The sequence below is a fragment of the Tachypleus tridentatus genome, chromosome 3 (assembly GCF_004210375.1).
Source record: "Tachypleus tridentatus isolate NWPU-2018 chromosome 3, ASM421037v1, whole genome shotgun sequence".
Classification (NCBI taxonomy): Eukaryota; Metazoa; Arthropoda; class Merostomata; order Xiphosura; family Limulidae; genus Tachypleus; species Tachypleus tridentatus.
Window position 1 is genome coordinate 67,092,112 of NC_134827.1, and position 26,499 is coordinate 67,118,610.

General features: G+C 32.4%; 1 protein-coding gene across 2 annotated transcripts in view; it reads right to left on the bottom strand.

The window, feature by feature from the left end:
* Positions 1-16,746: 16,746 nt before the first annotated feature.
* Positions 16,747-26,499, bottom strand: part of LOC143247039 (COMM domain-containing protein 10-like) — a 34,037-nt gene continuing 24,284 nt past the window's right edge. For both annotated transcript variants that reach the window (XM_076494353.1, XM_076494352.1), the window contains 4 exons: positions 25,068-25,139; positions 23,555-23,638; positions 18,680-18,841; positions 16,747-17,418 (listed from right to left, as the gene is read on the bottom strand). In XM_076494353.1, coding sequence (XP_076350468.1) covers positions 17,380-17,418; positions 18,680-18,841; positions 23,555-23,638; positions 25,068-25,139 — 357 coding nt within the window. In that variant the 3' untranslated portion in view covers positions 16,747-17,379. The remainder of the gene's footprint in view (positions 17,419-18,679; positions 18,842-23,554; positions 23,639-25,067; positions 25,140-26,499) is intronic.

A 26,499-nucleotide genomic window follows, 5' to 3' on the forward strand; every position in this document is an offset into this window, starting at 1 on the left:
TCATTAATATAAATTATCATTAATTCCAAACGGTCTCATTTCTGTAACTGTGTATCAAATAATCGTTGTTTTATAAAATTTAATGTTTAACACATCTATCATTGCTCAATTTACCGATGCCATTTGGCAATCATACAAGAATTGTTTGTTTGTTTGTTTGTTTTGGAATTTCGCACAAAGCTACTCGAGGGCTATCTGTGCTAGCCGTCCCTAATTTAGCAGTGTAAGACTAGAGGGAAGGCAGCTAGTCATCACCACCCACCGCCAACTCTTGAGCTACTCTTTTACCAACGAATAGTGGGATTGACCGTCACATTATAACGCCCCCACAGCTGAATGGGCGAGCATGTTTGGCGCGACTCGGGCGCGAACCCGCGACCCTCAGATTACGAAGCGCACGCCTTAACGCGCTAGGCCATACCAGCCCCATCAGACAAGAAAATTATTCAGATAATAATAATAAAACCTTTTTATTTCAGCAAACGTATCACAGTTGCAGCTTAAACGGGGCTAGCAAATAAGAAGTTTATTTTAAATTAAGTACAATGCTACATACACAATGAGCGATTTCTGCTCTGCCAACCACGAGTGTCGAAATCCAGTTTCTGTCGCTGTAAGCCTACAAACATACCGCTATGTCACTGGGGACTAACTTTAGTTATACAAGAATTAAAATAAAGAACATTGCTAGAAGAGGCTATGTGAAAAAAATGATGTAACAAAATAAATAAAAGTAACAATTGTGAACGTACTTACTTAGGCGAAGAGAAACTAACACAAGGATCAAAGAAAGGATTGTTTTGTGTTTTTAAATATTTAAAACGAAGTAAATACTCCCTATCCAAAAAAAATTCTACGAAATCAAACTGATATAAGTGGAATAAACATCACAGACGTTATGCTATTCAAACATTTTTAAAACCTGTTTTTCTCTACTAATTATAATCCATACAATTTCACCATGTATTTTATTTTCTATTTCTTTGAGCTTTGTATTTTTACGTCTTTCGAAATACATTTATAGTGACGAGAATAACCGCCACACTTTAAATTTGTAGATGGTGTTAATTGAACAAGGATCGTCTCGTTCCAGATGCAACATCGTCTTGCACTTCTGGGTTTATCAGGTGACGATGCAATATGTTTATAGTTATATACAGGCTTTCAACTGTGCCCGTTGTACACAATGTACTACTGGTGAGAACATTTGTACCTGTTTAATATCAGTGAAGTTAGTTAGTTCGTTTTTTGAATTTCGCACAAAGCTACTCGAGGGCTATTTGTGCTAGCCGTCCCTAATTTAGCAGTGTAAGACTAGAGGGAAGGCAGCTAGTCACCACCACCCATCGCCAACTCTTGGACTTCTCTTTTACCAACAAATAATGGGATTGATCATAACGTTACAATGTCCTCATGGCTGAAAGGGCGAGCATATTTGGTGTGACGGGGATTCGAAGCCGCGATCCTCAGATTACGAGTCGAACGCCTTAACCCACCTGGCCATGTCGGGCCTAATATCAGTGAAACCTAGTCATGTCCACTGTGTCAGAGTCGGGTGCAGTCTATCCTTTATCTGTTGGCTCTATGTCCGATATCAGATAGGATACGGAAACTGGTGTTGAGTCTTCCTGTATTCGAAGGGACCTTCGCTCCCGGCTAGAACCATACTGTATCACGTGCCCATTCCCGTAATTTGACCTTCACGTTTCACCATAACGGTAAGTACGTCATTCTGCTTTCTTGGAATCAATACGTGTATAAACGAGTACCAGTGGCGTGCTGTAATATATATTGTGTGAGGCCAGGTATAAGTTGCTACTTCGCCTTGAGGCGGATCATCAGCTGTGCTTAGGCTTAGAGACGTGTCACCGACATGCACAATCGTTCACAAGAGGACTGCCATCATATTTTAATTAATACTCTGTTTGTTACGTATAAAATCAAAGGTTTAGTTTGTAATTCATTTTATTTTGTTTTATTTCCATATTTTCTTTATATTTTTTTAATTTATTATTTTCTTTATAATTTCTAAGTTGTAATTTCTTTTCATTTATTTTGTCGAGCACAATGTATTTCCAGATTATTTTCTTTTGTGTTTTTATTTATTAATTTTTTGTACTGTTTTCTGATTTAATAAATTCAAAATGAGTCTAATTTTTGTTGTTAGCTCCAAGAGTAGACTAACTCTTTGATTCATCGTAACTGTTGAAGCTTTCAACGGTGTTTCTTTTCATATAACAACACATTTTTATTGTAAATAAATTTTGCTGTGGTTTAACTTGTGCAACAAAGCTACTAACAAAAAGTGTCTAACCAGTGAAGATTTAAACATAATAATTTATCATAGTAGCATATTGTACACCACACACGGATAAATGCAACAAAATTTTTGCAATAAAGTAAAACGTTACAAGAGAGATAAATTAATGAAGCTGTAATCTTGTAACCTAACGACATAATAAAGAATATTGTAACATCATATGATATAACTGATTATAACTCGATGACCTTAGCGATTGTTTAAACCTGGAGTAACTGATTTGGGTTTACATTTTATTCTTCGTCTGGATCTTTTTTTTCCCCGAGTCATTTGTTACGTGATTGTTTATTTTATTGTAGTAATAGTTGTTCATGTCCATGTTATTATGTGTTTTGTAATTGATGTTTGAAGGCTTCTGCTTTTTCTTTGTTGGTTTTTGCTAAGGTGTTGTTATATTCCAGTGTTGGGTATTTTCTTGTCGTGGGTTCATTTGTGAATCTTTTTAAGTGTAGCCAGAACTTAATAGGGTCGGTTTGTTCGTTTAGTTGGGAGCAGAAGTTGTCCCATTTTTCTTATTTTAGCTGTTTAATTTCTGCTCTAATTTTATTTCTAATGTTGTTAATTTACATTGTCTGATGCTTAGCTTCCTCTGTGTTGGTATTTGGGTAGTGATGTTAAATACCTAGGAGGGTCAGGTGCACTAGAGCTCTTCCTTTTTCCCGAACGTTGATGGCGTCTGTCGTTAATTTTTTGTTAATTAGTATATTTTTGGGCCAGAGTCCATGCATAGTCTCGACAATATTTTTTTTCTCTTTTATATATATATATATGTATTTTATTATTATTATTTTTCTTCCATAGATAAAATACCACTACTACTAGTAGTAATAATAATAAAATAAGAAAAATAGGGTACAATAATATAAAACTAGGTTTAAGTGTCTAGTGCATGGTGGCCAGCTTGTTCGATTTTTCTTGAATACATGTTAAAAGGTGAGAGATATTTAGGTCTATTTTCTTCATGTACGTAGTATCTGTCGAGATCACACATTAAATCATATTTATGCCAATTTTTATTAAAATAGTTTAGTGGATTATGCAAGAGTCTTACAGATATTGTTTCTATGTTTGTGTATGAATGTGGATGAAGTGCTACGTGGTACTTTATAGGTTGAAGTTAAAATTGAATTTTGTATTCTTTGTAGTTTCTGTAACTGTCTGATGCTTTAAAGGAAGGTTTGGTTTGGATTTAGCGCAAAGCTACACGAGAGCCATCTACGCTAGCTGTCCCTAATTTATCAGTGTAATATTAGAGGGAAGGCAGCTAGTCATCACCACCCACCGCCAATTCTTGAGTTACTATTTTACCAACGAATAGTGGGATTGACAATAATATTATAACGCCTCCACGACTGAAAGGGTGAGCATGTTTGGTGTGACGGAGATTTGAACCCGTGACCCTCGGATTACGAGTCGAGTGACTTAACCACCTGGCCATGCCGGGAAGGTAAACGGTTAATTAGTTTTCGATCTAATCTTACATTACAAAGTTCAAGCTTGGTAGGTGTTTATAGTAAAATAAGTTGTGAAATTTACAGGAACTGGACCTACTTTCAACCTATGATGACAGAAGTGATTACTAAACAGTATGAAAACAAATATATACCAAAGATGGAAGTTTTAAAAATAATACCATTTTTGTTCTTTGTAACAGGCACACGTGATAATTCTGGAAACTTGTATCACAATAATTTAAAACAACCAGATCGTCACTTTTTATTACGTAACAGATATTTTACATTTATAAAATTGTCAGATATATCCATATAAAGTGAATACCGAGATATATAACAATAAATAAAGCACCAAAATTTAAGTTTTTAGTAGGATTTAGGATTGCTTTGTATTATTTAATATTCAGTAGACTCGTACACTGTTTTATAACATTTTAAGTTATGGTAAGTTATTTTATCTTTAAAATGTTATTTCTCTCTAGAAAATACAAAAAATAACATACTTATAAGATAAAAGGGTTGTGGCATAAAACATTTAATATATATGTAAAAACGGCTCTGATGGGTTGAGAACATTTTTTACGTACAGGAACGAACAACATTTCGACCTTTTTCGGTCATCGTTAGGTTCACAAAGAAAGGAAGAGGTAATTGACCGGAAGCTGACCACATACAATTATTATTATACAGGTAAACATCGATATAAAACGCATCGATAAGGCGCGATAATCAGTTGGGCGCGATGGGGTCTTAGGCCCCAAATTTTTTTGGGTTTCTACAGAGGCCGCCGCTTAATATTACCACTGCTTAATGTAATCAGCCGGTTAATGTGATCAAAAATCAAAAACCAAATCCACTTCAATATTTTTGTATGGTTTTCACGCCGCATATTGTGATCTTACCCCGGCCTGCATGTAATAATTCCTGGCGCTGTCAACTGCAGTAAAGTACATAATCTGCCAGTCATAGGATAGCTCTCAGTGCGTAGGCAAGAAGTATCAAAACTTTATTTTCATTAAAACCACAAGTCATCCTTGATCGACCGATGGATGACGAAGGATGAGTCATATACACCAGTGACAGTGGCATGAAGTGCTGCAAACGATAGCGTCAATGTTGAAACCATATAAATTTCTAAGAAACAGCTCGCTCCCCAGAAGCTTTCAGACGAACTAGTTTCTTGGAAATCTGTGACGTCAGCTATTCCCTTTTATTCTAATATCGCCGAATAACTGAAAGGTCTTGTAACACCAGCTCGTAGGCAGAATTTCGTCGACCGAATCAATTTTGTCGTGAGTGAATGGGATAGTGACCATCCGGTGGCGACAGACTGCGATTTTCATATTTTTTCAACATACAGCGTATTTATACCCATGGAGAAGAGAGGCCCCAAAAGGAATGCTTACACAGTACAAGAGAAGATACAGATTGTGCAGCGAATCCGGAACGGGAAAGCAAGGACCAAGATTATGAAAGAAATAGGAGTTCCAGAGTCTACACTTCGAGGTTGGCTGAAGAATGTAGATCAAGGATTTACAGCAGAAGTAGCAGCAGAGGCAGAAAGGAAGTTTGTAGACTACCAGGATGGACTCCCCTTGTGAAGCAGTGGGCCGAGATTGACGAAGTAGTACCAGTTACCCAGCCACCCCTCACAGATGAAGAGATCCAGAAAGCAATAGAGAACCCAGCGGCAGCACCCACAGATTTTACCACTCCAGATGAAGAAGATGACCCCATTCCAGAAGAACTCAGGAATTGCATCACCTCAACTCAGGCAGTACAGTACACAGAACAATTTCTATATTGGGCAGAACACCACAATCTAGGAATTTGCAAGATACTACAGATCCAGGACCTAATGAGAACTGCGAAGAGGATGCGGAACCAAGGAGGAAGACAACAGACACTTTTGGAGGCTTTTGAAAGAAAGAAGACTACTGAGTAACTATAAATTTGTGCATTTCAACTTGTTTTATGTGCTTACTATATTTTATTGTTATTAAATTTTTTGAAAAATCCGTTTTTGTTTCAGTACTGAATTCGTATTTTAAACTTTGCCATGACATTTTTTTATCTGGTAATTATTTGACTTCAGTTTGTACTTAGATTTTAATAATTAGTAAATAAATTATCAAAATTAATTACTATATGTATTAACTTTTAAAATTGAACTAATTTTAATCAGCGTCTAATCGTAAAAGCGATCACATGATTGCTCTGACGGAACTACTTTTAGAATATCAGCCCCCATCAAAGTAATGAATTCGATAAATTTCTTTAGAATTCTGCTTTTACATTTAATTTCAGTCTTAAAATTGAGTTTAATAAATAAAAATAAATAAAAAAAATGCTATATCATTGGTGTAAGTAGTTTTGTTTGTTTTTCTTTATTTCACTACAAAACGCGTAAACTTTGCATTATCGCTCATCCCGAGGGTAAAAAAAAAATATAATCAAATCGGTATAAGGTGCAATCAGATACAACGCGGTCGAATTTTTTGGACCCCAACTAGCGCCTTATATCGATGTTTGACTGTATATTCAAACATCAAAGCACGCCCTCTACATTCCAACACTCAATTACATATGGTCAGCTTCCGGTGAGTTACCTCTTTCTTTGTAAACCTGACGATGACCGAAGGAGGTTGAAACGTTGTTCGCTTCTCTACGTAAAAAATAAAATTCTCAACCCAAACGAGCCGTTTTTACATATATATTTCTCTACAAGTGGGTTTTCTCGTCATCACTGATTATAAAACTTTTAAACCTTTCAATGTAAGTGCAAAGGGCGGTATAACAAATACTGACATTATGAAGTTGTATTAATTAATGTTTTTAATTATCTTTGGATTATATATAACTTTACCTTTGTTATTTAGTTGAACTGTCTTTTAAGTTTGTTTATGAATTACGCTGTTTGAATTAATTTTAACATCAATCTCACTGTGAGACAAATAACTGACACTCAAATAGTCTGACAATGGCTAATAATCGTCCCATGTTAAATTGCGGTTTCACAATATTGTAGGAAATAAAAGTATATGATAAATCTAATGAATTTGAGAACTTGGTGGTACAAGATATTATATCATTAGTTAAACTTGTGATCAGTTGCGAAGTTACATTTGCTTTCTCGTTCTTCTGCTAACTTTTTGTATTGTTAAGTTAGAAGTTCAGTTGTGTTCTTTACCAAAGTTTGTGTTAGGTTTTTGTTCCTTTAAGAATCCTATTTTGATTATTCTTGGCATAGAATAAAAATTTGTTTAGAATGTTAGCAATTAGTGTATGATTTGGAACATTTTAAAAATTGTGTGTTATTTTTATTACAAGTACAAATATTCAGTGATGACGAGAAACCCACTTGTTGAGAAATTTATATGCAAAAACGGCTCGTTTGGGCTGAGAAAACACTTTACATAGAAGAGCGAATAACGTTTCGACCTTCTTCGGTCATCGTCAGGTTCACAAAGAAAGAGGTAACTGACCGGAAGCTGACCACATGTTTGAAAGGGGTTGTGTAACTGTGTGTCGAAATGTAGAGGGCAGTATTAGATGTTTGAATATATAATATTATTTATTATATTAATATAGGTATAAAGGCGTTCCTTTATATTGGTTTATTTTGGGTTTAAGTTGTTGTATAAGTAAGGCTTCTTTAATTTTACGTTTGTTTATGTTTGTTTCTTTATTTAGTATTTGAGTGTTTTCTATGGTTATGTTGTGTTTATTTGACTTGCAGTGTTCGAAAACGTGTGAAGGTGACTTTTATGTTCTTTGAATCTGGTTTCCATTTTCTACTTGTTTCTCAATATAGAAGTCGTGGCAGTTATCACATTGTATTTTATAAATAATGTTGGTGTGGTGTTTGTCAGTGTAGTTTTACATAGTATAGACCTCAGTTTTGTGCCGGGTTTTGAATAAATTTGGTATTAATTGGAATGTCATATTTTGTTACTAATTTTTGCCAAATGTTGGTTATTTGTTTGCTGATGTCGGGAATATATGGTATACAGCAGTATATGGTTTCGTGGTTTTTTGATTCGTGAGCTGTATTTACTTTAGTTGGTTGATTTTGCTTTCTGTCTAGGTGTGTGCGTATAATGTTTTCTACGGTTTGTGGAGGAAACTTATTGATGTTGGTGAAGTATTGTTTTATTTTGTCTAATTCATCGTTAATTTTATCTGGTGAGCATAGTTTTATGGCTGTGTTTATTTGGTTTCTTAGTATGTTGAGTTTTTGTTTTATTTCATGTGCTGAGTCCCAAGGAATGTATAGTCCAGTATGGGTGATTTTTCGGTGGATTTCTGTTTGGAATTGTGTATCAGTTCTTGTAATTTTGAGGTTAAGAAATGATATTTGATTGTTTTCTTCCTGTTCACATGTGAAGTTGATGTTGGGATGTATAGAGTTAATGTGATTGAAAAAATTAAGTATGTGTTCTGTAGATTTGAATCCCGCAACCGTGTCATCTACATATCTATACCAGTATAGTGGTGGATGTAATGCTGTGTTAATTGCTTGTGTTTCAACTTGTGTCATAAAAATATTGGCTAGAACTGGTGATACTGGGTTGCCCATGCTTAGGCCGTTTGTTTGTATATAGTTTTGGTTGTTGAACATGAAGTTTGTCTTTATCGTGGTGAATTCTATGAGGGTTGCTAACTGGTTACTGGGAATTTCTATAGTTGGGTTAGGGTCTCGGATATAGAGTTCTAAGGCTATCTTGCAGGCTTCAGTGGTTGGAACTTCTGTAAAGAGGGATATAACATCGAAACTGGCCATTAAGGCTTTATGATTAAGTTGATTTAGATTAGACTTGAAATTAAAAGAGTCTTTGATAAATGAGCTGGCTGATGTTACATATTTGGAGAATGCCCATGCTATGTATTTACCAAGGTTGTAATTAAACGATATCCCTCTTTACAGAAGTTCCAACCACTGAAGCCTGCAAGATAGCCTTAGAACTCTATATCCGAGACCCTAACCCAACTATAGAAATTCCCAGTAACCAGTTAGCAACCCTCATAGAATTCACCACGATAAAGACAAACTTCATGTTCAACAACCAAAACTATATACAAACAAACGGCCTAAGCATGGGCAACCCAGTATCACCAGTTCTAGCCAATATTTTATGACACAAGTTGAAACACAAGCAATTAACACAGCATTACATCCACCACTATACTGGTATAGATATGTAGATGACACGGTTATGGATTCAAATCTACAGAACACATACTTAATTTTTTCAATCACATTAACTCTATACATCCCAACATCAACTTCACATGTGAACAGGAAGAAAACAATCAAATATCATTTCTTAACCTCAAAATTACAAGAACTGATACACAATTCCAAACAGAAATCCACCGAAAAATCACCCATACTGGACTATACATTCCTTGGGACTCAGCACATGAAATAAAACAAAACTCAACATACTAAGAAACCAAATAAACACAGCCATAAAACTATGCTCACCAGATAAAATTAACGATGAATTAGACAAAATAAAACAATACTTCACCAACATCAATAAGTTTCCTCCACAAACCGTAGAAAACATTATACGCACACACCTAGACAGAAAGCAAAATCAACCAACTAAAATAAATACAGCTCACGAATCAAAACCACGAAACCATATACTGCTGTATACCATATATTCCCGACATCAGCAAACAAATAACCAACATTTGGCAAAATTAGTAACAAAATATGACATTCCAATTAATACCAAATTTATTCAAAACCCGCACAAAACTGAGGTCTATACTATGTAAAAACTACACTGACAAACACCACACCAACATTATTTATAAAATACAATGTGATAACTGCCACGACTTCTATATTGGAGAAACAAGTAGAAAATGGAAACCAGATTCAAAGAACATAAAAGTCACCTTCACACGTTTTCAACACTGCAAGTCAAATAAACACAACATAACCATAGAAAACACTCAAATACTAAATAAAGAAACAAACATAAACAAACGTAAAATTAAAGAAGCCTTACTTATACAACAACTTAAACCCAAAATAAACCAATATAAAGGAACGCTTTATACCTATATTAATATAATAAATAATATTATATATTCAAACATCTAATACCGCCTCTACATTTCGACACACAGTTACACAACCCTTTCAAACATGTGGTCAGCTTCCGGTCAGTTACCTCTTTCTTTGTGAACCTGACGATGACCGAAGAAGGTCGAAACGTTGTTCGCTCTTCTATGTAGTGTTTTCTCAGCCCAAACGAGCCGTTTTTGCATATAAAAAAAAAAGTACAAATATTAATTATATAATTTGTATGAAATTTCTACTGAAGATACATAACTAAAAATAAAGTTAAAACTATGCCTTAAAAATAGTAAATACACAACTCTTGGAATGAAATGTGTAAAATAAACAACACAAAAATGACTTGTTTTAGTTTTTTGATTATGTTCACTTCTAACTTCATGTGAAGTTCACATGAAAATATCATAAAATTACCAGTTTTAATTTTTAACAATGGGGAATTTTACACCAAGTCACATATTATATTTAATTATAGCACTTTTGGTCACAGAAAATTATCTCCATATAAAATTTGGAGTTGACTGTACTATTATGAATAATTACTTAGCCTGGCTCTGCCAGGGACCTTTTTACTGTTGCTATATTTTCTCTCTAATAGTAGTGAGATTATATGTTGAAGCTACCAGAAAATTAAACAAAGAAAATGTTGGTCTGCATTACAAAACTACTTATAAAATAATGTGACAGTGGGCAATTCTCAGAATAGTGGAAAAGATAACTAAGAGGATAGCTTTGAAAGTCATTTTACAGCATGGTGTCTACTCAGAAGGGTTGAGCAAAATGTCCTTAATACAAGGACTCAGATACAGCTAATGGAAAGATAAAATCAGTCTTTCAGCAGAGATCTTGTATGATGACAACATATACAGAACAAATACATTTAAATCTCAATTACAGTGTTTGAATGTCACTTTGGAATGAATACTAGTATATAACAAAAGAACATGTACATATAAGAGGAAAGTGGATTGACCATTCAAAGCATAGATATATCCAGATTATCACAGGTTTTGGTAAGGATTGGTTTACTAAAACAAAGTACAATATTATAAAAAAATGTTCTGCTTTCAAAAAGAGGTTGTTAGCTAAGGAAAATCTGTGAGAATTAGATAAAAATTAGCTTGGTCATTTAGGTATATAACCTACAAAAAATAACACTTTTATAGAGAGAATACTTCATCCATCTCGGACGCATTAACAAGTTCTTAACTCATTCAATGTTTGTTACATTTCGTCTGTGTCGATACTGCTTAAAGAACCTTTGTTATATCGTCTTTTTTCATGTGTTTGTGGACTGTTTACCAGTAAGTAACAATATTAGTAGCTGAATAAGAGTTCTGACACAGATTTTATAAAAAAAAATAAAGAACTTGAGGAACAATCTTATATATTATACTATAATATTTGCTCAGTTGTCATATCACAACATTAGACATGTTCATACATTTTTAGTAAATGAGTAGGTTTTTTTAAAACTGCACTAATTTTGTTGCCAGTCAGTGGAAAGACTTATGGCAGCAGTTTCATCATGCTTTTCATGTGTTATGGTTATGCTTGGTAAAGAAAATACAGTATATTTAATTTTTTTAACATCCATAACTTGTATAAAGTACTTTCCTTGTAAAATATGGTTGGCTGCATCTATTGGTAAGTTCAAATTACTATTTGATTGCAATTTTTTTAATGTTGTGGACCATTTCATAATTACTTCCTACAAGAAACTATTGTTTTTACTGTTTCTGATACGAAACATTTTTAATCATTAGTTTTTAAAATCGTCAATTATTTTGTTTAAAAATCTTTTTGCAAAAGTGCTTTAATAATTTTTCTAACTTACATATATTTTGTCACATTCATAATGTCACATAAGAAAAGGCTAAAAGTTGACTCCAAATCTTGCATCTTTAAAGAACATTGGAGGGTGAAATATTTTGTGACTGAAAAAAACAACAAAGTATTGTGTGTAATATGCAGTGAGACTGTTGCAGTGCTAATGGAATAATAAGTAGGTATTACCAAATGAAGCATTCATCGCACTATTCTTATCTAACAGGATAGCTATGTCATGAGAAATATGAAGCCTTGAAACAGAGTATTTTATCACAACAGTCGTTTTTCACTAGGATGAATGCTAACAATGAAGTTGCAACTAAAGCTAGTTTGAGAGTAGCTTATTTATTAGCTAAGAAAGGAAAAACCATTTACTGATGGTGAATTAATTAAATCTTGTATGATAACAACAGTTGAAGAAATATGTCCAGAAAAAATAGATTTATCGAAGAATATTAGTCTTTCTGCAAAAACAGTAACTAGGAGAGTCGAAGGCAAACGATACAACATCCTGTGCCAATTAAACAATAAAGCACGAGATTTCCAGTGGTTTTCTCTGGCTCTTGATGAATCAACAGATGTGTCTGACAGTTCGGAGTTGCTATTGTTTGTTCGGGGAACTAATGCTAACTTTGAAGTGATCAAAGAACTAGCTTCAGTGAGCAGCATGCATGGAAGAACTACTGGTGAAGACATTTTCAAAGAGGTAGAGAAAACATTGACTAAGTACAATCTGTTTCGGAAATGTCTAACGTGTATTACAACTGATGGTAGAAAAAATATGTATGGTGTAGGAAAAGGTTTTGTTGGACAAGTCTACAAAGCTTGTGACAGTATAGGATGTACAAAACCTATAGTGTTTCACTGGATCATTCATTAGCAGACACTGTGCAGAAAACATTTAGATCTGTCGTGTGTGATAGAACCAGTCCCATCAACAGTGAATTTTATTTGATTGCATGCACTCAATCATTGCCAGTTTCAAGCATTTTTGAAAAAAAAAGAAGCTTGAATATAGAGATTTGCTGTACCACACTGCTGTAAGATGGAATATAGTGGTTTGCTGTACCACACTGCTGTAAGATGGAATATAGAGGTTTGCTGTACCACACTGCTGTAAAATTGGAATATAGAGGTTTGCTGTATCACACTGCTGTAAAATTGGAATATAGAGGTTTGCTGTATCACACTGCTGTAAGATGGAATATAGAGGTTTGGTGTACCACACTGCTGTAAGATGGAATATAGTGGTTTGCTGTGCCACACTGCTGTAAGATGGCTTAGTAGCAGTAAAATTATCTCACGATTTTTTGAACTTTGGATGGAGATTTACATTTTTTTGAATGAGAAAAATCGTGCTCAGCCACTACTTGCAAATGGTGAATGGTTGTGGAAATTAGCATTCTCGGCTGACTTAATGAGTTCAATCTTAGATTGCAAGGCAATTCTGAGCTTATATGCAACATATACTGTGCAGTGAACACTATTCAACATAAATTAACCTTCTTTCACTCACAGCTAATGATAAATAACTTCAACCACTTCCCTGCTGTGAAAAATACAACCAAGAAACAAATTCTTCATTTCCTTTTGAATTCACTCAAGACAATTTCACTACTCTGAAGCTACAGTTTCAACAATGTTTTTCATTTCTTAAAAATGCGAAAACATTAAAAATCTTTCAAAATCCATTTGACTGCATTATCGAGGAACTTCCGTCAGATCTTCAACTGGAAGTTACTGACATGTAGTCAAATGACATGTTAAAATACAAGTACGAAAGGGAAAACTTGATTGACTTTTATAAATGCCTCCCACACGAAGGATATACTTCTTTAAAATCTTTTGCTTGGGGATGGGTTTCAGCATCTGGCACAACCTATTTATGTGAAAAGTTTTTTCAAAGATGAAGTATATTAAATCTGTTTATAGGTCAGTGTTAACTGATTGCCACTTGCAGTCAGTTTTGATTACAGGATCCACAAATTGACAATATTTTATCCCCAAAAAAGAATTGCATAGTTTTCATGTAGGTATACACTCCTGTAATGAAAAACATTAGAGTAATTAAAAAAACAAGCTGTTTCCATAGCCTTGTATGATCATGGTTTCATTTTTTTATTTGCCTTGGCCCACAAGTTATAAAACCATTTCTAATTTGGCCCACCTCTAAAAGAGTTTGCCGACCTCTGCATTATAGAAAGTACATGTTATATCAAGTGACAACAATATGGACAAGATAACACTGCAGAAGAAAAGCACATCTTCACAAGTGAGTAGAGAATGGAATGAAAGGTACAAATTTACAAACAGCAGCTTAATAAACAGTAGAAGGAATTTATCAGCTTTGATGCAAAATTTCAATTTTGAAGCAAGATTAAATTTTTTTGTCAAATCAAATAATTTTCTGAAGGTCAAGGTTCATAAAGACCATGCATGCCATGAGAAACCCATAAAACATACCCCTAATTTTTTTTTCATAAGCACCTGTACACGTTATGCTGCTACTTCACAACATTATAGCTATGACAGACAGGATTGCCCAGGTCTTATTCTGCCTGGCACTAAATATCACCGAGTTCACCATAAGCAGGAAAAATTTCTCTGTTAATGTTGCAGTACAGTTTACTTCACAATTGGATTGTTAAAAGCACTTTTCCAGAAAAGTCATGAGTAAAATAATCTTTGCATTAAATGCTTTAAGAAGAGTCCACAGGAAAAAAAAGACCTGCATGTGAAACTGGAAAAAAAATGACCCATGCCATGCTAATTCACTTGTTTGCATGGCACATGAGACAATATCATCCACTGTGATATTTTCTTTCCACTAAAAGTTAATGTGGTGTGTAAAAATATTATCAAATGTTTATTAATATTCAAGGTGTGAAATAATATCAATATATTTTGTGTAAAAAAACAACCTTTTTATCTCATTGTGACTAATGTGTACCAATTATTTGGTGCTAAAGATAGATCAGTCAGAAAAAATAAAACTCAGCCAAAAAGAACATTTTCACCACTTTTTCTTTCAGAGGCATCATTCACCTTATGTGTTTGTCTTGTGACTGTTTGTGTGGAGGGTTTGACTGGAGTTTACACATTTTCAAGGTCAGATTCTCTGAAGATATCATAATGCCTAATTAGCAAGTAAAGCTTCTTTGATTCTTTGCAAAGAAAAAAAGCATGATATCAGTGAAATTAAAGATGAACTGGATGAAATACATGCAAGACCATCCTTTATAGAATCAACTTCATGCACCATTGTGAATACAAATTAAGTGCAGTTGCTGTATACCAGAGAAGCCTCTGATCAGGGAGAGAAATCCCCAATAGGTCTACAACAAACACAACAAAACATACATTGGTTCTTCATCACCTATGAATGAAACATATACCATGACTAAACTACATACACAATGAATACATGGTTTGTACTTATTGTCAAACATACGACAAGACTCCATTTGGCTGAGATGTTTGGAATAAAGCAAGATGTAGAGGATTCTATTTGAGAGTATTAAAAGTCACAGGGATTTGGTAAGTGATGAGCTATCATCTGAAGTGTTTGGAAAAGTTGATTATTTAATTGTAAAGCAACATGAAATAATCAAAGATGCAATGTTTAAAGCTTTCCAGTGCCTATATTTTCAGACAAGAATATGATTTCCCACACCATGAAATTTGAAAAGTTACTTAATCTAAGACAGTTATTAGGCATTTGCATGAAGGAATTTCTAGAATGTTTGAGCAAAGTTATTGAAACTGAAATAATAAATGAAATTTTCACTTGATTCATCTCCATTTTCTGAGATGAATTTTGCAAAACATTACCAAAAGAATAACAGACTACATTAAAAACAATGAACTGGAGTGTGAGAAACTACATGGAATCAAGATAGATAGGGCAGCACAATGACAGGAATAATTGGAGAAGTTAAGAAAATAACAGACAGATAAATTCAAGAACAAAATATCAAGTCTAATAACCATTGTGCAGCACATAGACTTAACCTGACAGCTTCCTATGCAGGAATTCAATTTGTTAATATCTGCATTTTGAAAAGTGTTTGGACAGGTGTATGCTTTCTAATCATAGCAGCACTGTATGGAAGAAATGATTGTCAGCAGTCCAGAAACTGTTGCATGAAACACTTACAGAAAGTGTCAAGGTGATCAATCCTGCAGAAACAAGATGGATAGCTCATGGACAATGTACAATCAAGTTCAAGAATACAATGACCAGTGTCCTCATCAGTGTTGAACATGAAACACAGCAACATCAAGACAACTGGTTTGTTCCATCTTAAAATAAAATTTCAATTTACAGCCACATTTCATCTTCTCTGCAATGTCTTACTAACCATCAATGGGTTGAGTGACACATTTTAGAAGTCAGTTATTTACTTTACTGCAGTAAGAATTTCACTGACAGCTACAGCAGAAAACAAGAACAGAGAGACATGAGAACAGCAATAAAACTTGTAATAAATTAAAAGCAAACGGAATCTTGGTGAAACACAAGAGTTCTTTTCAAAATGATGTTGAACTGTGAACAGTTCACCAAGAATACAACAATGCCATTCATTGACAGATTGGTCAAAAATGTAGATGTGAGATTGGTAATTCAGGTATCATGACTGCTTTCAGTACTGTGCAAGACCTAATTCTATGAAGGTATTTGTGTAAATTGGTTGAACATTTTGCTGCCCTACAGGAAAAACCCTTGCAGAATTATAATACTTTCTGCAAGGCAGCAGAAAGAAACTTCAGTGAACCAGGGGTAATGTTGAATTAGTCAAGTGCAAAGAGAAACACATACAGTAACGTGTTCCCTCAATTTTCAACCTTAGTATCAATACCCAAGTAAAGCCTCCCCCACACTGTAGATTATAAGCACTATTTATTAAATATGCAATTAATTAAAAATAGCATCAGGGACAGGATGAGGAAAGACACACTTAACTATCTCATGTGAATCACACTAGAATCACTCCCATATATGAAAGCTGTGAAGCTCTGGGCAGAAAGAGAGAGATAAGTTGATGTAAAGGTAGAATATTTTATATTCACTTTATTGTAGCACACACATTGAAATTATAAGCATACAAATAATAACCTTTTTCATGCCTGGCCAAGGGGTGTTATGGAATGATGGCATTAGCCACAGTCACATGTTAAGACTGGTTTTTACCTCCTACTACTCAATCATCCTAGCTACAACCCTGTCTAATTCTCTTATGAATGCATTTAAAAATTAATTGTTGTACAATATTCTATTGTTGTAAAGCCTAAAGAAAATAAAAAATCAAACTTTTTTGTATTATTATTATCATTTTTATCTTTATAGATGTTTGTTAAGTAATTTTTCTGTACAATAAATGAAACCTTAATGTTCTATTCAACTTCTCAATTAGGTCACACAGACTCACTAAAACATAGGCATTTCCAATTGTTTATATTACATCATATGGAAGTTTGGTTATTAATTATAAAAACAAAGTCAGTTAAATGAAACAGATGACAATAAACACAACTAATGTTCATCAGAAATCTTTCATAACTGTCTCAAGTCATAAGAAAAATTAAACAAAATTAAAGAGCACTAAATCTTTTTTTGATGTTCTAGATTTCTAAAACATTAAATTTACACAGTTAACAGTTTGCTTGAACCAGGGTTTTCAGTGAAGAGAATCTAACTGGGACTGGATAGTTTCCAGCTGAAAAAAAAAATCCATTACGAAAAGAACATGTAATTTGTAGTAATTGGAAACAACATTTAAATGAACAAACTATCAGAATTATTAATACCTTGATGAAACAAAAAACAAATATTTTAAAACTACTTTCTCTGATTATCAAGAATTCTAACAAGTTGTTCCTTTTACTGTTGTTTCTAAAATATTATCTTGTAAGAAAAGGAATATTTTATGAGAAAAATCACTTTTTAGTGTCTGATGTTTGTAATTTACATTATTTTAGTACCTAATGTTTGTAATTTATATTAGTTTTGTAAAATTTGAAGAATAAAGTAAAACTTGTTACCTTGCAAAATGAATGTTTTAACCCAGGTTTGAAAGACATTCTTAGCAGTATTAGAAGAGAATGAAATTAGGAGTAAGACTGGTAATAAAATCTTTAAATTTTCTTAATTTTTATAAAACACATCTAATCATAATAATCTTCATTGGAGATTTGAATGTTGTAGTGCTAAACGATTTGCAAACACACTTTTCTTTCCTATTTAGTTGAAAAAAACATCATGTAAAGTTGAGGTAAATATTTATTATCAACATTAAATGTTCCGCAAAGTTCAATTTCAATTTTATTATCAGTTATCTGTACGCTGTTCTTCTGGACAATATCTTTTAAAATTGAAAAAGTAAAAGTAAAATAAAATATCTGTTAAAAGATTAAAGAGGAAAAGTAAAAGAAGGGCAAAATATTGACTTGAATTGATGTTACATTCAACATGCCACATGCCACACAAAAATTAATATTTAGGATTTAATTTTTAATATTTACTTTTAAATTAATAAATTAATTACTGGATTATACTACCATTTGATACCAAACTTATTGACATACATTCATAAAATAGTAGTTCAATACAATTTTGAAGTTCAATCAATGAACAGGATATGATATGGCCTTTGACCTGTGACTTGTAGTGATAGGTTTAAGGAAAAAACATAAAGAAAACATTTAATATTTAGGATGTTCATGGATCTGAGTTTAATATAATTTTAAATACTACCTCCTGTATCCCCTAAAAGGTAACATGTAATATCTAAAACAGAAAACAGTAGGAAGTTTGAAACCAAAATACAGATTCCATCACATTTCTTTTAGTTCTTTCAAATGATTTAACTTATTGTATGAGAAAAGAAATAAGCATTTCAAATTGTTATGATGTTCATACTTCAAGTCAAAACTAAAATCTGCTTAAAATCGGTAGTTGAAAAATGTTCATTTCCTCACCTGTGTGTAGAAAGAGTACAACTGTTTATGATCAAACTGCATTTGTATCTTTTCTTCAGTTTCAGACATCAATCCCAACTCAATCAAGCCCAAAAGTCTTTTCTGTTTTGATAAATTGGACTGAGCTAATTCCATATGCAATTCCCAGGACACAATTGATAACTATATAGGAGCAATAAGTTTATAAAATTCAATAAATTACCTTTACATCATGACCCGATACACTATAGGCTTAAAACTACCTGTCATTTTTGACACTTCCATTTGTGTATTTTAAGAATCTTTTTAACTGAAAGCATAATTACAGGACATTATTTGTTTATAATTTCAAACCAAGTTTAAAAGTTAATGTTCATATAATTCTGACAAGATCTTTGTTATTTAGCAATACATAAATCTTTATAAATTGTTTTCTATGGTTGTAATTGGTACCTACAATTCTACAATCTACAGGCTCAGTCAAAACAAGATTTAAATTCATACAAGCTTGAACTGTCTTTTCGTATTAATCAATTGAAGCTTTAACTGTCTTTTCGTATTAATCAATTGAAGCTTTAACAGTCTTTTCGTATTAATCAATTGAAGCTTTAACAGTCTTTTCGTATTAATCAATTGAAGCTTTAACAGTCTTTTCGTATTAATCAATTGAAGCTTTAACAGTCTTTTTGTATTAATCAATTGAAGCTTTAACAGTCTTTTTGTATTAATTAATTGAAGCTTTAACAGTCTTTTTGTATTAATCAATTGAAGCTTTAACAGTCTTTTTGTATTAATCAATTGAAGCTTTAACAGTCTTCTCGCATTCATCAATACAACTTGAAACTGTCTACCCTCTCACTTGTTTAACTATCATCATAACTGTACGATTAATCTGGTATAAAAATTGCTGGTATGGGTAGAGGAGTGAACAACATTTCGACCTTAAGCATAACTATTTACGTATATCCTTTAAACATTAGTGGAACAAATAATCTTAGAAAGCTAAGCATGAAATTAATGTATATTATTTAGAGATTAAATAAGCATCCTTTTCAGGTTGAACAGATGCATGAATTAACATTAAGTGCAATAAGGATTGACATATGCAAAAGTATTATAATGGTTGTCTTATTAAAATAATGGCTTTACTAGTAACCTATTAAGCCATATAATTATCTTTAGGCTACAAAGTTGATAACGTAACCACATTCTGAGATACCTAATAACACAAAAAAACACCTTCACACGTTTTTGAACACTGCAACTCAAATAAACACAACATAACCATATAAAACATCCAAATACAAAATAATGAAACAAACATAATCAAATGCAAAATTAAAGGGGCCTTACTTATACAACAACTCAAGCCCAAAATAAACCAATACAAAGGAACGCCTTTATACCTATATTAATAAATATATCCAACATCTCAGCATGCCCTCTACATTCATATACTCAATTACATAACCACTTTCAAATATGTGGTCAGCTACAGGTCAGTAACCCTTTCTTTTTTTGTGAACCTGACGATGACCAAAGAAGGTCAAAATGTTGTTCGCTCCTCTACATAGTGCATTCTCTACCCATACCAGCCGTTTGTACTCACATAATTTTCTCTACAAATGTTTTCTTGTCATCATGGATTAACATTTTACATTATGGTAATAGATTATATTAAACTCAAACAATAAATACTTCATTATACAATAGTAGTTTTTAACTCATCAAATCATGAGAAAAAAAGGCAAATGAAATATGGAACTGATCAGATAGGAAAAAAGCAATGTTTTTATATATTTTAGTATATTTTAGCTGATTACAACTTCACATAAAAACACTTGTTATTTACTACAAGAATGGTATTAATTTATGGAAGGAAAAAATGTAATTTCCATTTATTTCAAAAATTTTAAAATGACAACTTACAATGGAATGGTTAGTTTTTTTTTATATGTGATTATGTTTATATGTAATTATGTTGTAAAAATTTTAAGTTACGTTCACTGATAACACAAGCCAATGTTGTTAGAATTATATTAATATATAATGTTTATTGTATTATGAAAACAGTAAACCAAAAGGGAAGAACCACAGAAAATATGTTTAATAAAACACTGAAATATACAAAAACAATTACAAGATGGAAATAATTAGGCTAAGTAATTTAAAAATGTTTATGTACAAGAAAAATTAAAATGTGTAATGTGTAATAAAACATACAAGGTGAATATAAAAAGCTTCTTTTTCCACTGTTAAAAAGTGAAGCATTGCTCTAGAAAAGTTGTTTATAAAAAAGCTACATTAATTTTGACAACTCTCTGGAATTGCTCACAATAAACACAACAATAAATATGGATGGTAAAATTTCTTGAAATGAAGAATGGTTGCAATCCTATAACTATTTCTTTTAAACATTCCATTAATTATAAAGTAAACACTCATCCACATTACAAACTTTATTTACCATTTACAGAAGCCACACTTACACATTGGTCTGAATTTGAATATACCATTAAGAATATAGTCCAATGTGGAACAATTTTCTTTTTAAGGGAGTGTGAGAGGTCAAGAATGGCCATTCAATTAATAAATTTAACTTTTGTAGAAAAAAAAAAAAGAGAGAGATTAGAGAATCCTGTTTTACAGGAGAAATAATTATACTAAAAATTCTAATACTGCATCTGCTGCTTTAGGAATATGCAAGACCTTTAAATATATCAGGACAAATACTTTTCCAGAATCCTTTTATCTCTTTCATGTTTAAATGGATGGAGTTTAACTTCAAGTATCAATGCCACCACTGAATTACAAAAGATAGAGGAAAAACGAAAAAACGAAACATTTGTTATTGTTTTTCACACATTAAAAACAAACAAAAACTTTAAGATATGAAGTTTATTCAATAAAAAAAAAGATTTATTTATTCGATTTTATAATCACAATAAATTAAGAAAATATCAAAAATATTGATTTGGGGTTGATTTCAGTTCTTCCAATTTACAAGACGCAAAATATAAAATAGAGTAACAGTGAAAACTTGCCAGATTAAAATAACTTTTATTGGCAAATATGAAAAAAAAAACATTTTGGGCAATAGTCCTGTATCAGGTTTCCAGTGAGAAACCTAATGAAGGGCTATTGCCAAAAATGTTTTCTTGTTTACCACTAAAATTATTTTAACTTGGTAAGTTTTTCACCATTACTACACATTTGTTTTATTTTGCATTAATAATCCTATCAAATTACGTACGGAAAATTCTTGACGATTTAAGTTTCACAGTGGGACCTCTGTTTTTAAAGGGCCTGTTAGCTGGATGTTCAAAATCTGTGGGAAAAGTCATTTGAGAAGGTATCTGAAATATTGGTGTTTACTATATTCAGCACAGTTTAGAAATATACTTGACATATTGAAATCTTCTGATTTGAACTCTACATGTTTACTCATGAGCACACATTGTGAAAAATTTGTGTTGATATAATTACTTACTTTACCTAATCAAACCTTATCTAACTTAAAAAAATTTTCTAATTTCTACATTTTAGTTAATCTTAAAATAAGTAAAGACAAAAGTATTCAAAATGGGAAATAAATGTAAGGATAATTTATATAATCCTTCAAACACAATGTAAACATGATAGAGTGAATGACAGACAAAGAGTAGTAGAATATTAACAGATAAAAATAAGATAACTATTAAACTTGTGATTGAATGGTGACATATTGATACATGTTAACCCTTCCCTGTGCTATTATGTAAAGTTGATACAAATACCATTCTTACTGTCTTGTTCGTATTGTTTTTAAAGGATTAATATAAGTCATCCACACATTTACTTCCTTTCTTGAAAACTATTTTCTGTACTTTTTGTTTTTTAATGCAGTGCTTTGATAGACATTGGAAGATTGTATTTATAACCAAGTTCTAAATAAAATGAGATGACAACAGTAACACCTACTGTTTATCCATTATTGCCCAGTAATTCCTGTTTCACTCAGTACTTAAGCTTTCTAAACGAACACCACATTTCTGTCCTAAAGCTAGCTACAATAAATACAATATATCAGCTACACAAGAAAAAATGTGACCATGGAAAGTGGTTCAATTTGAAGTATCACAATGTAAGAAGTGCTTACTGGTCTATATGGAATAGGGTCATGTGACCATGGAAAGTGGTTCAATTTGAAGTATCACAATGTAAGATGTGCTTACTGGTCTATATGGAATAAGGTCATGTGATAAAAAGTGCAGTGTTCTTACAAAAACAGCAATTTTTACAAAATTAAAAATCTTGGACATGAAGTAGAGAAAACAGTTAAAAGGTGTAATTCCTAGTAAACCAAACTTCCATGATGGTCATTTGTAACAGACAAAAAAAGATGTGAAATGCTATTTGGGCAACTTATAATGTGAAATCCAAAATAGACTAATTAATAATGTAGAAAAATAATGTGAAGGTCAGAAGCTTTGTTAACGCACAAGATAATGGCCTAATTCTTTAAAATATTACAAAATGAAATATTCAACTATCACTTTAGCTAAATGAAATTATCTTCTCAGACTTCTGCATTGTTACAAAACAATTATCACTTAGCTATCAGGTTAACATTCTTGAGGTTAATTAAGTGATTTCTACATAGCACGATATTAAAATAACACTTCTTAATACTAGTGTGTGTGTTTAGATAGCAATTTTGCTAAAACTGAAGTTAAGAGGCCCACAAGGTATTGATGACTCACTCATTAATGAACTTTTAAAACGATGATTGTTTCACATTTCTAGGTGGAACCAGAAAATAGTAGAATACAGAGAAAATACATTCACTCACAAGAGAAATTGCAGAATATTATGCACACTGAGAGACAGTGCTGTGTATACATGCACATATCATACCTCTTTTGGTGCAAAAGTTCTTTCTCGAAGTTTTTTAGTTACTTCTTTTGCATTATTTGTCCAAGCATCAACAACTGCTGATATCTGAAAAGAAAGAAAAAAATGTTCAGTAAAACTATCAATAATTTTATAACTATAATCATCACAAATTTCATTTACATAATTTTAGCATTGTGTATTCCATCTGGAAAATCAAGTAAAAAAGTCCAGAGACAGCCAAAGTAGTTATAATACAAAATTTGTTAATTAAGTTAACTTTATCAAGTTTTAATGGAACTGTAAAAGAAAGATACAAGATATGTAAATAAATGAAAAATGTTATCTGGAGGAACTTTACAACTGATTTACAATATTCCTGACTGACCTGGCTGATGCCAAAAACTATTTGATAGCCTCTCACCACTTTGTTGTAAGTACAACATGAATAAAAACTACCAGCCTGAATTTTTATTTTTCAGATATTAATTAATGAAATTGATAAAACAAAAACTTGTCCTAACTTTCATAATGCTTCTAGGGTTTAGATTACAAGGGAAAACAACATCAGAAATATTTCAATATAATCAATAGCAAAGTAAGAAAACAATGATAAAATATTTATGATGAAAACAAGAACTGGACTGATCCAGAGAATCATACAAATCCTTATGTATGAGAAATGTCAAGTTGTATTTCTATACAATAGTTTTAATGGGACCATCATTTTGTGTGGCATACCGACAATCTTATCTAACATTTTACAGTAAAACAACTTTGGAATGTATGTGCTATGGATTATAATTACAAGTAAAAAAGGGAGAGTTAGAACATAATGTACTGTATTTACCTAATAAGTCACAATACAAAATAAATTCATCAATAAAACAAATATAATATTTCTAAATGAAAATACGAAGCTGTAAAACATTATAACAATGTTACAATTAATAATAAAGAAAACTGGAATGTTCTCTTTGTGGCTTTAATGGTGAAATTACTATTCTGTAATTTCTTAGGGCACATCTTTTGAAACCACAGCTTGCTAAAGCACTCTTGTTGTTGCAAAGAAGGCTACACTGAATAATTTACAACATACACTTAATTAAGCTGCAAGTTATACAGTAAAATCTAGACTTACACAAGTACATTATTAGATAACAACTGTGGTAAGTATAGAAATATTATTTGCATGTTTTAATTCTGTAATGAGATTTTAAGGGCACAATAGGAAACATTAAATTTTTTCTCAACCTGCAAGCCACCCTTATTTCAGTGTTTAAAATTTATTTCATTAAAGTAAAATAAAACATAATAAAAACAGTCCAGAAGTACCAGACATGAGCACATAACTTTGTAACAAAACAACCTAAAAATGCTTGTCACTAATTACAAATAAAATGCCATAAAAGTTATAGTTCTTTTGTGTTTAGTCCACGGGTGATGAGAACTTTAAACAAGTTAAAATACTTAGAAATTACTCATAGAAATAAGTATATTAAATCAATCAAAGCAAACCAAATGATATTTTTCATACTTTTTTTTCATTCATCTTCAGTGGCTCCAGCTGTTGAGATAGGACATTTGGTTTTACCAAGTGGTAAGCAGCCTGGAAAGGTTTGACATAATACCATTAAAATTAGTGAATGACAACATTACCTGGAAACTCAAATATAATCAAACTGAAAAACTTTAAAGACAAGTAAGCAAGCTAAATCAGAATTTACCATTAGTATGAAAAAAAGGTGAGTTAAGAACATAATATACGAGATTAACAATGAAGAAACTGCATTTCAGTCATTCTGTTAACACTAGTGTATAATGAAAAACAAGTCTGGGATACAACATGCAAAAAGATTGGTTGGTTTGGTGTTTACTGGTGCAAAGCAACTAGGCTATCTGTGGCAAATAACTGGTAAAAAATAAAAGTAAAATCAATATAAAATGAAAAAAAATAATCAATGTAAAACTTTAAACAGCTGGTGAAATCTTAGAATTAAGAAGGCCAATGGCCTATAAAAATTTAAAAACATTAGTAAGGTGGACAAGTGTCACCATTGCCAATGACTCTGTCCAATGTCAAGGATGAACCTATGGTAAAAAGATGTCTAAAATACTGCTGCCACTCACAGTCAATAACAGCAGCATGATATTAAAATGTGGCTGTTGTGACTTGAGTATCACATAGATCACACATTGATAGATCAATCCTAGATAAAAGAAAACAATGAGTTAAAATAAAAACTGTAACCAATGCGTAGTTTAGCCAGGACAACTTCCTCTTTCTGATCCTTATGGAAGCAAGACAGCCAAAGAGTAAGAGAAGGTTTGATCTGGAAAAGTTTATCACATTGCTCACTCCAAGTCAACTATCAACTGGTGCAAAGCCAAGCCTTAAATAGAGGACCATAATCCATGTATGGAACAGGCACAGCAGTGATACCACCAGAGCAGAAAGACTTAGCTGTGGTATCAGCAAGCTCGTCCCCACTTTTACCTACCTACATGGCTTGGTATCCAGAAAACCTGGATAGAAGTAGATAATAAAGAGAAGTGAGCCAAATGTTTCTGAATATTGAAAAGAACAGGATGAGAACTAATGTGAAATGATTCCAGGGCAGGTAGAACTAAGTGAGTTGGTATAAATAGTAAAGTTTGTGTACTGCATAGCTTCTATGTGATCCAGGGCATGAGAAATGGTGCAGAATTCAGCAATGATCATAGAAGCTGTAGAGGGGATTCTGTGTGCAACCATCAAACCACAACAAACCATGGTAGATCCCACAGAGTTACTTGATTTCAAATTATCCATATAAATGGGAATAGAAGGATGGTGCAAAAGATGTTTGGTAAATAGAAGACTGCACTTCCAATTGGGAGCATCCAGCTTCTTTAGGTGACTAAAGAATGGTCAAATTTGGCTAAATGGAACAACGGCAGACCACCTGAAGCATGGCTCACCGAAGAAG